Below are 17,674 nucleotides of genomic sequence, written 5' to 3' on the forward strand. Positions count from 1 at the left end.
CAAATTTTATTAGATATTTAAGTAATATTAAAGTGGTGTGCCACCTTTAGAGATACTTTAAAAAAAACACACACCTGTTTTTCAGTACAGTTAATGTAAGCTTTTATGCCTGGCTTTGCACTGGCCTTACAATAAGATTATATAAATGAGACGAGACCTAGGCTAAAATTCAAATTTGCATGCTTCTCTGGCCTAGAAAAGTAGCACGGAATATTTCTTTGCACAAGTTCACTTTTAATAATTCAACCAAAAAACAGTTTCTTGCTGCTAAGTTAGACGAGATAAAAATGCTCTACTCATACATTTGAATTGTTTTCTTTCAGTTACCTAAAGCCAGGTTATGAAATTCAGGAAATGCTACCAAGTCCTCTTTGGGTGCAAAGGGCATGTAAATAATTTAAAATTACGGAAACAATTTTCATAACCTTAAATCAGCCAATGGCCACCCTGTGAAAAATACCAAGACAGTCCTCATCTCTGTCACAGGCTAGGCTGAAAGCCTTGAGGGTCATATGAGTGCCCCTTGCTCAGACGGGTGTTTTTCTAGGACGGGAAGAGTTAACACAGTTTATTCATAGGGCTTGATCCGTCCCTCTCCCTGACCATCCGCCATCAATCGCCACACCCACCCCACCCTTCCCTGGACAGTCAGGACGTACCTCGGAGTCCAGATCCAGTCATACGAGGAGTCCAGGCTCACGCTGCCTTTTATCTGGAGGTCACAGAATGGAAGCGTACCACTGCCTATTGATTTAGCAGATATTCAGACTTGCACACTGATTCCTTTTGTATTAACCTAACTTTTATTTACTTGTTAATGAAATCATCAACATACACTGAGTAGGCACCTACTATGTACACATGTCCTAGTGCTTTTGTGTGTTAATCATTCTCAACTCTCATACTTGTATCGACAAATATTCTAGCCAGACAGGTAGCTGGCTAGTCAGTCCACAATTACTAGTTTCTAGTAACTTTAAAAAAGTCTCATTTAATATTTAACAAATGAGCTTGTCAGAGGCTAGACAATGTAAACGGCAGATGATGCCAGCGACATAAGGGCTTCTGCCTTTGTGTACAGTGCATAGGTTTCAAAGCACGACCTACACATCTGGATAGTCAGGATTTGGCGGGGGGGGGGGGGAATCACACTCTCTTCTGTCCACTTTAAAAACCTCAGGAAAAAAAAACCTAAGGTAAAAAGTAGACCCTTAATTGTCCTGTTAGAGCTTAACTATACACCAAACCAAGTAAGAAGAAAGGCAGCTTCACACATCTTCAGAAAACTTGGTATATACCTAATTCCATCTTCCACAAACCCTATTCACACGTCATATGTCAAAAAATGTTAATAATTTAAGTACTTAAATAACTTTTACGTCATCCACTGGATCTGTTCCATTAGGCTCTTAACAGCCTCTTTTTGGGCCAGGTTAGAAGCTGCAGTTGGAGAGGCTGTTCCTCCCAGCAGGCCCGCTTCTTCAAGTGAGTACAGGATTGCTGGTAGCTCGGTTTATCAAAGCGGAAGTGATGAGAACTTCCATTGATGTAGGCAGGTCTATGAACCACACGAGGCAACTTCAGCTTATGTGGTTCGTTGCCTGACCTCTTTTTTTAAGGTATCTCCTCCTAATTTTGATCATCCATTTCACACTCAGTTTGGCAAACTCTGCTGCTTTAAATAATGCCAAGAAGGCCCCACAGAGAAGAGCGATTGTGTTCCAAGGATTGGCAGTGATTATCTGCAAAACAGAAACAAACACAAGTTTATTAGTTTGCTTCAATTTTTGATTCTTAGGTCATACTAGTGTCACTGTCAAGAGCCCCTCACCCCTAGTTATTGGAGTGACAAGAAAAACACCTGGGTTCTAAAATTGCCAAAACTTTATACTTCGTTCCGACTATCCTTTTAATGTCTGTAGCTTAGTCTGAGGAGAAAGATACTAATCCCTCCCTACAATCAAGTGATCCTGAAAGAAAAAATCTGTTTTTCAAAAAAGCACTGCACAAGTAAGATACTCAGCACTGACCTTTCCATTTTTGGCCTAATTCACAGTAAGTGACCTTGCCTTGAGACAAATTTCCTCAAAACTATCCCTAGTCCATAAAAAGGTGAGCTCCTCTTGTTTCCTTCCCATCTCGTAGTTCCTCAAACTTCTCCATCCAGTCCAATGATGTCTTTCCTCCCACACTCAGCACGGGAACTCCCGCTCCAGGCTGTGCCCCTCTGACTGCCCTGCCTGGGGTGCTCTCCTCTGACCCGGATTTACTAATCCTTCCACGCTCCTCAGAGCTTTCTCTGACCACTAAGCCAAAACCCTCTTGACTTCAGCAAAGAGAGCTATCCCACAAACTTCTTTGGCAGTTATTTACCGTCTGCAATTAGTCACTTTACAGCTATAGACCGGTCTCACTAAATGTTAAAACTCTTTAAGGCTGAGGTCATATCTTAGATTTCTGAGTTCCCCAGCACGGTAAACACAGAGCACTTTTCAGTCCCAGTTTAGCAGGGAAACCTCAGACAATCTGAGCCTCGCGGTTCACATGTGCAAAATGGTTACACCACCAGCACCGTTTAGGACTGTTGTGAAGCTGAGTGACAACACAAGGAAAGCAGGCTTTGAGCACGGGGCTTTCCGTGGCCCACAACAGGGACCTCATACTGAAAACAGTAGGTTAGAAAAGGTTAGATCACACGTTTGACATGTAGAGCTGAAGCTGCTCCTTCTTCCACCCTGAGTCTTGATTCAGGAAGCCTCTGCACATGGCTGCTCATACATGGCCTTCCCAATCCACGACTAACAGTGGTGCTGGGGGCTGATGGACCATCCATGTCAGAGAGCCCCTCCCTCTTTCAGTCTTGGCCCTGAGAGAAATGTCTCCCCTGAGCCATGACCACATCGGGACATTCTGTGATGATCTAAAGGCCAATCAGGATTAGATGTGGGACTGGCTCTGGTGGATGGTGTCTCATGAACGTTCTTGGGCAAAGCTATCCCAGTACTCCTCCCCTTCCAAAACTGTGAGTCTCAGGATGTGGCATTAATTGGTGCTCTGTTAATTTGTGCCTTTCTACTCTGACTTACAACAAATAATGAGGGTTCTTATCCCACAGAAAACCACTAAAGACCGGCTTCCAATAGAAGTAATCTAGATGTTAGCTTAATGCTTCCACTCAGTTCATTTAGTTAATGTTACTGTGAAGCAGCTCCTCTGTACTGGGCCCTCTGCTGGACACCACATAAATGATAGTGAACAAAAACGAACTCCCCACCTTCACAGGACAACAGCCTAGTGACGAAGACAAGATCAGCTAAATAATACAGAGCATGAACATCATAAATATAAATAAACTGTGATTTGGGCTATAAAAGAACATGAGGATGGCCTGCAAGGATGAGCCCAAATGCCTTAGGGCAGGAAGTCTACTCTCATAATCATAAATAATACTCACATCTTGGACTTTCTGGATGAAAGGATCTTTCCATTCAAAGACCACAAAAAACAGCTGAGCACTTTTTTCAGCAGCTGGCCTCTGGTCATTGTAGTTAACCACGCTCGTCTAGGTAGAGGAGAGAATGCAATGTTACCGCCTCTGCGCCCTCCCCTGCCTGGGCCGTGGGAAGAAGAGTCTTAGACTTGGCTCTCCTCACACCGTCTTTTGGAGGAAGAGAGCCAAAAGTCTCATATACACAACCCTCCTGAGATTGGTACAAGAGCCAAGACTTTATCTTGGTTTCCACAGTTCTTTGGGGAAATTGATAGGATCTGGGACGTACAAGAAGTGTTTTGGATTGTCACCAAAATCTCTTTAGGTATCTATACTCGTGATTAAACCATATTAAAAGTACTGCGTAAGACTCACAATTAAAAGCCATAAAAATCCCAAATTTCAAAATATTTGATCTTAAGGGCCGGTCCCGTGGCTTAGCAGTTAAGTGCACGCGCTCCGCTGCTGGCAGCCCGGGTTCAGATCCCGGGCGCACACCGACGCACCGCTTCTCCAGCCATGCTGAGGCCGCGTCCCACCTACAGCAACTAGAAGGATGTGCAGCTATGACATACAACTATCTACTGGGGCTTTGGGGGAAAAATAAATAAATAAAATTATTAAAAAATATATATATATTTGATCTTAAGAGCTGCGTATTTCAACCCTTCAAGTCTACAGGGACAATGCACAACCTCACAGGTCCACTCAGCAGAGCATTTCCTGTAAACACCTCATAGGCATGCTTGGTGAGATCTGGGTCTCGGTTACTAAAGAGGCTGCGTGGTGTTATGGCGAGCAGACGGGTTCCAGAGGCAGAAGCCCAGCCCCAGCCCAGAGGGTTGGGTCCATCATCTGATCTGAGCCTTTGCTCTGCCACTCGTAAAATGGGGGACAAAATGCCTACCTCACTGAGGTGTGGTAAGGATCAAATGAAACAACACATATGAAAGAATTTTAAGCTTTAAAACGATATAAAAACATTTTTAAGTTTTGTTCAAAAGAGTTCATGTCCCCCACCAAAAGACTTCCAATTTAGACAATAATGAAGGGCACATAAAACATTCTAAAATGTAGAGGTTCGCTGGGGCTGTGGCCTCCTTGGTTTCAGAGCACACCTGGAGCTGCAGGGGAGCCGGGGTCAGCTGGGGATGCGCCCACTGTCACGGGAACACACTGAGTCTCCTCTCTCAGTTGTTGTGGGGCCAGATGACAAAGGACTCGGAGTTCTTGGAGAAAAGTGGAGTAAAAATCCAGGAGATGACAGTTATCTTAAAAATAGGAATGGTTTAAGGCTCTATTGCCAGGGGTGTTGTCAGCTCTTAAGGCAGGAAAAAAGCCTGTGCTCTTGAAGAGAACTGGCTTTTAGCCGTTCCCAAAGGTCTCCAATCTGGAGCGGTCCTAGGAGCCAGGGCACAGGACGGGGCAGAGCTGGAGGAGTGCAGGGCTTCTGGCCAATGATGGCCCTGTTGGTTGGGGTGGATCCTTCTACTCCAACCCAGCCCTTTCCAATGCTGCCCCTCAGAGTCCAGCCCAACAGACCCGTCTCCTCGCTGCCTCTGCAGGCACCCAGCCCCTGACACACGGGATGGTCTGGCTCTGTGGATGCAGCAGGAGGGCAGCAGCCCCCCGCTGGGGATGCAGCCTTGTTTTTTGGTGATGACTGACAAACAGCCCTGTTGAGGCAACCAAAAAGTCCCATCCCTCCTTCCTCACTGCCTTTTTCCCAGGTCCTCTCCATCTCTCACTGGATCACGGCTAGAAGCTCCTGGCCTATCTCCTGGCTCCAGGCCAGGGGGCTGAAGACTTTTTGGTCACACTTTCCATTAGTAAAAATCCTGAACATGTACCCAACATATTTATAACTTTCTTAGAAGTGATGTAACATTACTATTATTGTTCTGTTACATGCATTTTAAAACATTCAAAAATAGAAAAAGGATGAGATAAAAAAATTAATACAAAGCTACTCTTTTCCTCCTGCATCCCAATGGAACATCATGCGTGCAACAGTTCAGAGGCCACTGTAGCTTGTCTCTCTTCCCTGCAAATAATTGATCATTTTGCAGCTGCCAGCCTCTAGCACCAGGAGGTGCAGGGCTAAGAACATGGGCTCTGGCATCAGATATAGCTGGGCGAGTTACCCACTCTGTAAAACGCAGAGGCCTCTGCATCCATGTTCTGTGAGGACTGGCTGTGACGGAGGGAAAGGGCCTGCAATGTGCACTGCCTATGGAAGAACACGTCAACTCCCTGCCATGGGGGCCCTCCTCATCCTGGTGAAGGTCTACTCACCCTTAAGACCCTGCGCAGAGGTCATCTCCTCTGCGAAGCTTCCCTCCACCCCAGACTCAAGGGTGGAAGTCACTGGCAGCGCAAAGCAAACCCAGTGTCACCCACCTCCTGCCGGAACTCCACTGCTTCCCGTCCATCCTCCTCCTTGGTCTTCACCAGGGACATCTTGACCCAGGTGCGGAAGCCCCCAGAGAACTTCCAGCTGGAATAGGCGCTCTCACAGGCCTGCATGAAGCCCACCCTGTCTGGGCTTGGGGGACAGAGAAGAAAGGTCCAAGTTAATCAGGCCTGACAGCAGGATTCAAACATGGCCAGACAAACTCCAGCCCCTACTAAGCCGGTTTCTTGGTTGACACCAACAGGATGCTGCCCCTCCCTGCTGCTTCTCCAAGCTCTGCTTCTTGGCTTCCAAATGGAGCGGAGGTTGTCACCCATCTCAAGGCAGGAACAGGATCCCTGAGGCTCCCAGTGGGAAAATTCCTCCTCCCTCCCACCCCATTGTTCCAACAACCTGCTCCCAGGGCCATTGGCACTGAAGTCTGCAGACATGCCCACAGCATGGTGCTCCTGGCTCCTCAGAGACCTCTGGACGTCAGCAGCCCTCAGGAGCCATCACTGGCCTGTCAGCCTCCCTCTGGAAGGCCCGGAGAGGGAAAGAGGGTTCCTTGGGGAGCTCTTGGCCAGATGGGACACCCACAGGTCTGCCCAGGGTGGTGCAGATGCAGCAAGATCATCACGTGCACATGAGCCAGGGAAACTGCAGCACAGCATTGAGGAAGCTCATGAAAGGAGCACAGAGGGGAGGCAGGGGAAGGCCAGACAGGCCAGCTTCAAGCGGGGGAGGGAGAGGGAATACTAAGTGGCAGAAAGAGCAGAAGATGCCAAGGCCGAGGCTTCACAAGCTCCCGAATGGGAAGGATGGAGCGGTGGTGGTGTGAACAGCAGAGACAGTTCACCGCCTTGCCACCTGGGGGAGCAGGCTCTCCCCTGCTGTGGCTGCCTCCCCACTTCCTCTACATGGAGCCCCAGGGCTCTGCAGGACCTGGAGGGACTGAGTCACCCTCGGCTCAGCCACATGCAGACAGGAACTGTCATCCTCATATTAGAAACGTGCGGCAAACGCACGGAGCACTCACTGAGAGCCAGATACGGTTCCCACGACACCACAGGGGAAACCTGGCACCAGGCAGGACTGCCGTCAAGGGGCTCATAAGATCAAGGCTGTGCCCTCACGTCGTCAGCAGCCCCAGCATCGGGCTGACCAAACCTCTCCCCAGGACGCAGCCAGCTCTGCGTGCACCAGTCAGAACACTCCTCACACCTGACTAAACTGTGTGAGGAGAGGTCTCACAGACCCACTGAGCTCCAGAGGCCCTTCTCCAGGATGGTCCTTCTCCGGGCCAGCGGGTCATCTGCGGCCCCCTTCCCTGTCCCCAGCCCAGGGATGTGCAAGGCCGAAATAAGACAGAGTGTATAGCAAGCCCGCTGTGAACTCTACAAGGCCACCTTTGCAGAAACTCCTGGAAGGAAGAGAAGAGCAGGTAATCGATGGCGCTGAAGTCCTCGCTGCTCTTGTTCAGGCGGAACTGGAGGAAGACCAGCTCACGCTTCTTCACTTCGCGGGGCCCCTGCACGATCAGGGCGGATTTCTGCAGAGACACAAAGGCCAGAATCTCAGCCCTGAGAGCTGCGTGGCTGCTCCTGACCCTCGCCTCAGGCACAGAGACTTTTGAGTGACTGGAAAGCCCATAGCTCTGCCCCGGCAGCCCCCACAGTGACCGCTGGCCACACCCTCCTGCTTAGGGAGTGCGAGCCAGCCCTGCCGCCTCCTGCTCAGCCCTCAGGGCAGCTCTCTCGCCCAGTGCCCCAACCAGAGCTGAGCGCCAACTCGTCCTCTGTCCAGTTTCCTCATTGGTTGGCTGTGCTATGGAAGCTCTTTATTGAGAAAACATATTAACTTCCATCAGTTATACGTACAAATGTTTTCTTCTAGTCTGTCACTATTGTTAACTTTGTTTCTGATGTCATTTGTTACAGGAAGCTCTAAATTTGATGTAGTGAAATTTATAAATCTTTTTCTCCATGGATTCTAGGCTTTGCTTGCTAAGAAAAACCAAAATTGGGCCGCCCCGTGGCTCAGCGGTTAAGTGCGTGCGCTCCGCTGCTGGCGGCCCGGGTTCGGATCCCGGGCGCGCACCGACGCACCGCTTCTCCGGCCACGCTGAGGCCACGTCCCACACACAGCAACTAGAAGGATGTGCAGCTATGACATACAACTACCTACTGGGGCTTTGGGGAAAAAAAAAAAGGAGGAGGATTGGCAATGGATGTTAGCTCAGAGCCGGTCTTCCTCAGCAAAAAGAGGAGGATTAGCACGGATGTTAGCTCAGGGCTGATCTCCCACACAAAAAAAAAAAAAAGAAAGAAAAGAAAAACCAAAATTATATCAATATTCTCCTCTATTTCTTTATAGTACTTTTTTAAAAGCTTTTTTACATTTAGATGCTTTATATGCCTGGCTTTCAGTTTTGTATATGGTGTGCACAGGGATCTAACTCCCACTCCCCAAACAATGGAGAGATGAGGATTTGATCCCTGGGCATTCACACGGCTCTGGCATCTGACTGGGCAGGTCCCCCCCATGTAACTCCTCCCATCGCCAAGCCTGGCGGGTTATTTCTGCACCTGTGCTCTTCCAAATGTACTTGAACACTAGCTTGTGAAGTTCCACGAAAAAATCAACTGGGACTTTTAACTGTGATGATACTGGATTTATAGATTAATTTGGGAAAAAATATCTTTACATCATCCACTTTTATAAATGCTCTACAGATATTTGAAAAGAGTGAGACCACTGTCAGGCACCAAGTGTTAACACACACACTCACTCTAAATTTATTAATTGTGCTATTCAATTCTTGTCCTTCCTACTTTCTATTTGATCTGTGAATTTCTGAGAAGTGTTAGTCACGCTCTAAGGTGATGGTATTTTTGATTTCTAACAGGTTGTGCCTGAAATATACAAATGGTACGCGTTTTGCGCATAAAGATCTATGACTGCTAGATCCTCTTAGTGGAGAGTGGTGGAGTTGAACCTCTTATCCATATGAAACATTCCTCTTTTAACCCTTTGCATCTGTAATTCCATCTTGACTGATATTAATATTGCCACTCCACTTCTTCTGGTTATTGCTGCATTTTCTCAAGAGATCTTTGTCCACCTATTTATTTTCAACCTTTCCATGACATGTTAAGTGGCAGCAGAGGATGCTAACTGTCCCCAGTTTCCACTGTCCACTTCCTCCTGTAGAACGAGAACCGCTTCCCCAATCCCAGATCTTAGCAGAACGCAGTCGCCCTGCTGGAGCCTCATTTCTGGCCTCTGATGTGGCCATGTGATGGAGTTCCTGGAATGTGCACAAAAGTGACTCATGCAGTTCCGCGTCATGCCCTCAAGAGGGAACTGCTTGCCCTCCACTTCTCACCTTCCTGGGAGCAGGCACGTGTACACATGCTGGTGAGCAAGTGCTGACCACAAGGACCAGGACAACGATGAGGGGACAGCAGAGTGACAGACAGAAGCCATCGCTGACCACCCTGAGGCAGCACTGCCCACGGTGCGGCACAGCCCACACACCCGGACTGTCCCAGAGAAAGAGACTCCTCTCTCGTCTCAGCCACAGTGTGTGTTTGCAGTGTTTGTTTTTGTACAGTCACTTAGCCTATTCTCTGACCAATACGTAAGTTGTTTTCTGGAACTGGTAACAACAACCTAAAATGAGGCATCAGCTTAACATCTGGACACCGGGAATATGGCAGGCGGCGAGGAATCAGATGTGGGTCCTATGGACTGGAAAGGCGGTGACTCTAACAGTGCCAGAGCACAGCATTTGGTAAAAGTTAACTAGATTATATCGAGGAAATGAGAGAGACTAGAAAATAAATGAGAATCTGAAGGTTGATGAAGTAGGACTAGACGAGACCCTTGGCTAGGTCACTTTCACATGGACTCCACAGGACGCAAACAGCCAGAAGCCTACACATCTCTGCAAACAAAGGGGGCGGGGGCAGGAGAAAAACAACAAGCCAACCTCCAAGTCTACCCTAAAGCCGCTCCCTAACCTATACAGCAGGAAGTGGGTGCCCAAAGCTGCGCAACCCGGGGAGGGCGTGTTTTCTAATATCCACTCCAGATACGGCCACGGAGGATCACCGCCAAGGCAGAATCTCCCACTGGACAAGGCCAGGGGCTATCAAGGACACAGAAATCTCCAAACAAGGTGCTCCTTCCATGTCGAGGCAGGACATCTCCCAGGTCCCACCCAGCAGGGCTTCATCGCTGCCTCGAGAGCAGCTGCTGTGCGCATCCCATTCTTCCCTTTTCCACGTGGGAGTTCTACCAAGGGTCTCTATTCCTCCTTCCCTGCTAGGCCCTGGTTTAACGTGGGGAAATGGGGCACAGGGAGGAGAGAACTACTCTCTTAGTTTATGGCTGTGGATGGCGGAGCCACGTCTAGAACTGGCGGAGAAGACTGACCATCACCCAGAGCTGGAGATGGTAGCTGCAATTCAACTTAGTTTTCACGGAAACAACTCTCCTTTTGTGCCCTTATTTCATGGGTTTTTGCAATATTTAGTTAAACTATGTAACTATTATAACAAGTACAACAGGCACAAGCAGGTTTGGGAATAAACGCAACAGACTCCTGGTAAGTGCCCTACACAACTGGGGAGCTGAGAGGAAGGACACCCAGAGAGCCCGCACCAGCTGTGCCTTTAAGCGTGCACGGGCATCCGGTTAGTAGGTTTGCAGAGGGGACGGAGAGAGCTGGGAATCCAGGCAGACGGCGTTTCTATTGTATATCTAGCTCTTCATTGAAATTTTTAAAAATTTATTTTCCTTGCATTTAAATCAGTTTCCATCTCCCTATTCTGCAGTCCATTCTCTTTGTTCCTCTTGGTCTTTCTCTTTCATGTTGTGGTTTCATGTAAACGTCTAATGACCCTTAACTCTCCATTCTTTCTGAAGGAAGCATTAGGTTGACTGTGGAGGTCTGGGGTGTGGGTTTCTTCCTAAGTGGCTCTCTCACAGGCTCACCCTCGTCTGGGGCTGGCTGTGAGGATGCCGCGCAGCAGCGGGCAGGGAAGGCCAGCAGGCCGGGCACTCCGAGTATTTCTCTTCTGGGAGGAGATTCCTTCCCGGCAGTTCTCCTCCAGCTTCCACTGTGGAGGTCCAGTCTCAAGTTCTTCTCTGTTTCTCTCTGCTCCCAAATGTCCAAGCGGGGAACCTTCCCTTAGCTTATATAGAGAATGGCCCCAGGGCCTTTGACCTGGAAGCATACCGTCCCCAGCAGCTCTGCTTGCCCCAGTAGGGCAAAAGATGTGGCAGGCCCAGCCAAAAGGTGGTCCTGTAATTATTATCCTGATGACAGCTCTATGGCCGGCCCTGCTCTCTGCACGTGCTCAGAGCTGGGAGCTGGAAGGAAAGCTTCCACCTCTACCACAGTCCTCTGCCACATCTGTTTTAGGGTATGGGTTTTCTCTGATTTGTTTGCTCCATCAATCTGACCCAACTTGCTATTTATATTTTATACTAGTTCCTCAAAATTTCTGGTCCACTGGTGATACCCTTTCTTAGTTTGCAGGGCTATTATTGATATTTTATTCTATTTTTTGTAGGAGTAGGCATTATTTCAGCAGGATTTTAAGAGGAAGCCTAGAGTAAACATACTAACAAAAAATCTTAGTGTGATTCTTTCATCTTAAGACCACTCATAGCTCCCTATCACCCAGAGGAGCAAATCCTCTGCAGCTCAACTCACATGCTGTTCTCACCCGGCTGTTACTTCCTCCCACAGCTTCACCTCCACCGCTCTTCTGGGGGCACCCAACCCTCCAGAAACACCCAACTACTGTAATCTTGCACAGAGACACAAAGACAACATCTGGTTTCTTCCCTTTGTGTCTTGGTGCAGAGTTCCTCTGCCTAAAAAACCTTTCCTTCCTCTTTGATCTGGGAAACTTTTACTCAGCCCCTTTCAATCCTTTTTGAAGCAAGGATATGAGGTGAAAGGGAGATGTAAATAAATACAAAATTCCTTCCCTGCCTTCAAAACCCCGTGTAGGTGCCGCTCCTCCCTGCTGTCCATTCCCCAGCTGAGCTGAGCAGCTTGTGAGGACAGGGCCGGGGGAACTTGTTCCTTCTTTACATTGGCATATTTCAAAATATGAAATATGGGGGACAGGCCCTGTCCCCACGAAAAATGATTCAGTTGGCCTCATGGAACCTGGGAACCTATATTTTCAAAAAGGATCCCAGTGACTCTGTTGAGCCTTCAGGTATAGGACCCACTTCACTGTCACGCTGGGCCCACCCTGCAGCCCTTCATCCTTCCACCAACGACATGATCTTATCACATCATCAGGAACCCCTGATGGTTACTCCGAGAAGGCTGAAGGCCTCATTATCCTCCCTGAATGCAGCCGAGCCAGCCACAGCCACAACTCCACCTGGCATGGCCTCATGTCTGCTGGGGGCCGAGGGCCCACACCAAGGGACCAGGAGAGGCCACCTGGCAGAGAAGACTCGGGCCCTGGGGGTGCGGGGCTGACAGAGCACTCTGCCCAGATCCAGCTCGGGGAGACGGAGTTACCAGGGTCTGATTGGAGAAAGGGTCCGTGTAGTTGATCCTCTGGGTGGTGCAGTCCATGTCTCCCGGCTGGCCAGGGCTCCTCAGAGGTGGAATGACCTCGTAATGGTGCTTACAACTGAGCAACTGGGCCTGCCCGGGGTACAGGGCAATACCTGGGGGGCACAAACAGGGAAAAGTGAACGTCAGAAGTCAGAGTCCCTGACCACACCCCTCAAACCATGTCACACACACTTTTTCACACCCACCAACAATCTAAGTTCAAGACTCCCTGGATGACTGCACAGGAGGGAGACGAAAAGGCTTAGGGAGGGTGGGGAGCCAAATCCTCTGCCCTCAGAAAGCCCCACTCTAATGGGAACACAACCCCCTCCTCAGTCAGCCTGTCTCCCGCCCTGGGATGCAGCCTCCCCAGCGCCTGCACCAAAACCCGCCCCACTTCAGAACCCTGCTCCACACACTCCGAGGGGGCCTCTGTGACTGAGCCTAACGGCGCAAGTCCCCTGGCACCGCCACCCACCTGCACATTCACCGGGGTTTTCCCCAGGTCTCACTTCGTCTCTCATCTCCTGCTCTGACTGGGGGCTCCAGGTGTGCAAGTTGCACCCCGACAGTCCCTCCCTCTCCCCCAGCCAAGGCACCTCAGCCAAGGCTCTACTGCCAGTAGCTGCTCCAACCTCAGTGGCAGAAACACGGAGAGCAGCACATGGCACCAGACCCAGGCAGAGCTCAGAGAGGCCAGGAGACCAGAGACAGAGAGTAAAACCCACAGATAGACACCAAAGCAGACACACGGAGAAGGGGGACAAACACGAGATGGGCTAAGGAGCCGTAACCAGCATGCTTGTCGAGAAGCCCTAAGCAGAAGGATCCTGAGACTCTGGCCCTGCCCTGTGAGCAGGCCATCTGGAGGGTCACTCAGAGGCATGCTGTGGGCAGAGCAGGTGGCACACGCCAGAGGGGCAGAGCCTGAGCCCAGACGGCTCACGCCACCTGGCTCACTCCCACGCTTCCAGAGCCCCATGCCAGCCCACCACCCTGGAGCAGACAGTCCGCTCTACGGCAGAGATGACTCTCTGCTCGGGGACTGGACTCCCCACTCGGACAGGAGATGGACGGTGTGGCCTGGGCGCCCCTTCTCCAGGCAGGGCCCCACCCACTTCTGGATGGCCTTGCCTCCCCCTGCCACCCTTAACTCCCACTTCTCCTCGTCACTGGCCTCTGGCTCTAGCCAGGCTGGACTCATCCTCTCCAGAGAAGCCCTCTGCCTCTCTGTACTCACCTTTGCTCCTGCTGATCCTCCATCCAGAAAAACTCTCTTCCCATCTACCAAAGCCCAGCTCAACCCCTGCCTCTATGCAAAGCGTTCCTTGCCCACCCCAGTTCTACAGTGACCACTCCACGTTCTGCCCACCTCTCTCCTCAGCACATGACACACTGTGCTGGGTACCAGTGGCAGCTCTCTGGGTGTGTACTCTACGCCTAGACTGTGCTCGGACTCCTCCGCCCTGCCTGCGGTGCCCAGCACGATGCTGGGAGTGCACTGGGGGCTCAGGGAGGATTTGCAAGCTGATGCCCCAGACCTGGGCCCCAATGCCTGTCTGGGAGGCTCTACCTGGGGCATCATAGCGATCCACCTCCTTGTAAGACACCGACATGACAGGGTGCTTGAGTTTCTCACGGAAGTCTGTGATGGTTTGATAGACCAGGAAGACGGCCACGGCCATGAGCAGCAGGTAGATGAAGATGAGCAGGACCGAGAAGACGTTCTTCAGGCAAGCCTTGCTGAAGCGGATGCTGCTGGAGGCAGACTCGCTGTCCAGGGCTGAACGACAATAACACACCCGTGACCTGCAGGGGCAGGTGCAGCCAGAGGAGGTCGACAACCTCCACACCCTTCACCTGCTTTACTAGGTGTGCAGGCGCCCACACACCCAACCTCCCCACCTCTGCTCCAACTCCCAAATCATAACACACTGCACCTGTCAACATTCACTACATACCTACGCTGCCAGGAAGGGGACTTGGCTATTGTCTTTAAGGAGCCTCCTCTCTAGCGGGACAGATAGTTACAATCCAACAAGCGAGCCAGCCCCAACCTACCTCCCTGGCCTTATCGCTCACCACTCCACTCCCCCACAGCCCCCAGCTCCACCCGTACTAAACAACTTTCTGTTCCTCCAGCGTGCCCTCCTCAACCCCGGAGCCCCTCACATTTGCCATTCCCCACGCCTGGCCATTCCACAGCTGACTCCTATCTCATCCTTCAGCTCTCAGTTTAGAAAGGCATTTCCTCAAGAAAGCCTTGCCTGACCCCATAACTTTATTTGGGCACCCTTCCTCAGTGCTCCCAGGGCACCCTATATGTCCCCTATCATCACTCTGCAATGTCACTGTCTATCTACATGTCTTTTTATCCCTAGGCTGTGAGCTCCACGAGGGCAGGGACAGGGCCAGTCCTGTTCATACTGAACCCCTGGCCCTTCACCCCGTGTCTGGAATAGAGTAGGCATTCTGCATTTATGCAGTGAATGACTAAATGACTGATTAAATGTGTCCTGATGCCACCTCTACAACACAGCTCTGCCTGCCTCTCCCGCCTCCTCTCAAACCATCCCCAGCCTTGATTACTCTCTGTTATGGACTGAATTGTGTTCCCCCCAAATTCATATGTTGAAGCCCTAACCCCCAGTGTGACTGTATTTGGAGACAGGGTATTTAAGGAGGTAATTAAGGTTAAATAAGGTCATAAGGGTGGGGCCCTAATCCAATAGGACTAATGTCATTATCAGAAGAGGAAGAGACACAAGGGATGCATGCACACAAAGAAAAGGCCACATGAAGACACAGGGAGAAGGCAGCCATCTGCAAGCCGAGGAGAGGGGCCTCAGGAGACATCAAACTTACCGACACCTTGATCTTGGACTTCCAGACTCCAGAACTGAGAAAAAAATTTCTGTTGTTTAAGCCACTCAGCCTGTGGTACTTTGTTACAGCACCCCAAGCTGACTGAGACACTCCTACAGTGTTCCTTGTGCCATCTCTACTCTTTGGCTGAAACCGTGGCTCCCTAAGGAAAAGCCCTATTTCCTCTACAGCAGCTGCTCACAAGATGAGGAGCAGTTTGAATGTAAACGCAAAAAGGTACGTGCTTGCTTCTTGCTTCCTGCTTCCAACAGTGACAGAGTAGCGTGGTCATACCATCCCTCTACAGATAACAATCATAAAATTTGCACAAAATATTTAAAAATCATTTGAAGGCACTGGAGAATGATCAAAAGCAGGCAGATTGGGAAGAGAGTCTTGAAAGAAAAGAACTGCACCTGGTGAGATCTGTAAATTCGCAGCTTTTTGCCTGAGGGCACTCACCAATCTCTGTAAGACGTGGCTCAGGGCGACAGTGGACAGAGTTCAGGGCTGGCAGAGCAGTCAGCAAGTTAGGGGGAAGCTCTGAAAGGGAGCGAGCCATATAGGGGAGCAAATTTGCAGATTTCCCAAATCTGCAAATATGCTCAAATTCTTGGCTGGAGACCCCAAAGCAGCAGCCAGAAACTGAAAGAACTAAGTGGAGATTTCAGCTGCTGCTAATGCAGGGGACAAAGGAGTTTGGAACTTGAGTCTTGCCACATTAATTACCTGCTAAGACACAAATTCATCTTCACAGGATCATAACAAATCCAGAACCTCTGTAATGTATCATTTATAATGTCTAGTGTTCAATCAAAAATCACTAGACATGAAAAGAAACAAGAAAATGTGACCCATACTCAAGAAAAACAAAAAGCAGTCTACAGAAACCAATTCCAAGGTAACCCAGATGTTGCAATTAGCAGACAGGAACTTTACAGCACTTAAAGGACCTAAAGGAAAATATACAGATAAGGAATGCACAGAGGGGAAAGAGAGAAATAGAAACTATAAAAAAGACCCAGATTGAAATTCTAGAGCTGAAAACAAAAATAAATGAAATGAAAAATTGACTGCATAGTTCTCAACAGCAAAAGATGGCAGAAGAAAAAGGAGTCAGTGTAAACAAACATAAATTATCCAATCCTAAAAAACAAGATGGAAGAAAATAATGAACAGAGCCTAGGTAACTGTGGAACAATATATAGCAGTCTAACAACACGCAACTGGAGAGAGAAAATGAGTCACAAAAAATATTTAAAAACTTAACAGCCCAAACTTCCCAAAACTGTAGAAAAAACATAAAATTGAAGATCCAAGAAACTCAATACATGCCAAGCAGGATAAGAAAATCACTCATAGGTAAATTATAGTCAAACTGCCAATGCAAAGGTTAAAAAAAAAAAAAAATCTTGGGAGCCAGCCCAGTGGTGTAGCAGTTAAGTCCACGCAGTCCGCTGTGGCAGCCCGGGGCTCGCAGGTTCGGATCCTGGGCGTGCACTAACTATCAAGCCATGCTGCGGTGGCATCCCATATAAAGTAGAGGAAGATGGGCAAGGATAATAGCCCAGGGCCAATCTTCCTCAGCAAAAAAAGAGGAGGATTGGCATCGGATGTTAGCTCAAAAAAAAAAAAAAGAAAATCTTGAAAGCAGCCAGAAAACAAAAAAAAGATATATTACATACAGGATATTTTATCTAATGATAGGTAACTTTTGATCAGAAAAAATGGAGGCCAAAAGACAATGGAACATCTTTAAAGTGCTGAAAGAAAAAAATTCTGTCAACCTAGAATTAAAGAAATCCAGCAAAACTAACCTTCAAAAATGAAGATGAGAGAGTGACGTCAGCATCATGGCGGAGTGAGCTTTCCCGTGAATTCTTCCCCCACAAGATACAACAAAAGTAACAGCCACAGACCAACAACGGAATCCCAGACAGTGAAAAGCTAGAGCGGAGGGATCCACACTGCCGCACATCTGAGAGCGGAACGTGCTGGGCCCCCGGAGGAAGTGGGGAGAGGTAAGGAGAACTCCGCTCCCTCCCCATCAGATCAGCGATCCGGTCCGCGCGGCTCCCAGAGAGGGGGGAGGGGCGGCCCTCGGCGGGAAACTGTAGCTCTTCGGGCTCTCTCAGCCAGTGGGAAACTCCCGCACAGAGGGCTCAGAGGAGCCACAGGGCTACCATCAACATCTGAGCAACCCAGAGAGCGGACAAAGAGGGGCAAACGAGAAGCCTCCCACGTCAGGGACCCAGAGGGCAAAAGAGAGAGCTCCCCCCTCCCCGCAACCCGGAGTCTGCAGCTCGACCAGATCTAGCGGTCCGAGGCAGAC

At 49.4% G+C, this 17,674-nt stretch overlaps 1 protein-coding gene across 5 annotated transcripts in view; it reads right to left on the reverse strand.

Moving 5' to 3' along the window:
• Window positions 1-17,674, reverse strand: part of PACC1 (proton activated chloride channel 1) — a 44,395-nt gene that overhangs the window by 4,668 nt on the left and 22,053 nt on the right. For 3 of the 5 annotated variants that reach the window (XM_058539810.1, XM_058539809.1, XM_058539811.1), the window contains 6 exons: window positions 14,051-14,260; window positions 12,439-12,590; window positions 7,292-7,434; window positions 5,891-6,035; window positions 3,455-3,562; window positions 660-1,742 (listed from right to left, as the gene is read on the reverse strand). In XM_058539810.1, the coding sequence (XP_058395793.1) occupies window positions 1,581-1,742; window positions 3,455-3,562; window positions 5,891-6,035; window positions 7,292-7,434; window positions 12,439-12,590; window positions 14,051-14,260 (920 nt within the window). In that variant the 3' untranslated portion in view covers window positions 660-1,580. Of the gene's footprint in view, window positions 1-659; window positions 1,743-3,450; window positions 3,563-5,890; window positions 6,036-7,291; window positions 7,435-12,438; window positions 12,591-14,050; window positions 14,261-15,342; window positions 15,377-17,674 lie in introns of those variants that run through there. The other 2 variants (XM_058539812.1, XM_058539813.1) reach the window with 2 other exon arrangements.

Source organism: Diceros bicornis, chromosome 4, assembly GCF_020826845.1.
Source record: "Diceros bicornis minor isolate mBicDic1 chromosome 4, mDicBic1.mat.cur, whole genome shotgun sequence".
NCBI classification, from domain to species: domain Eukaryota; kingdom Metazoa; phylum Chordata; class Mammalia; order Perissodactyla; family Rhinocerotidae; genus Diceros; species Diceros bicornis.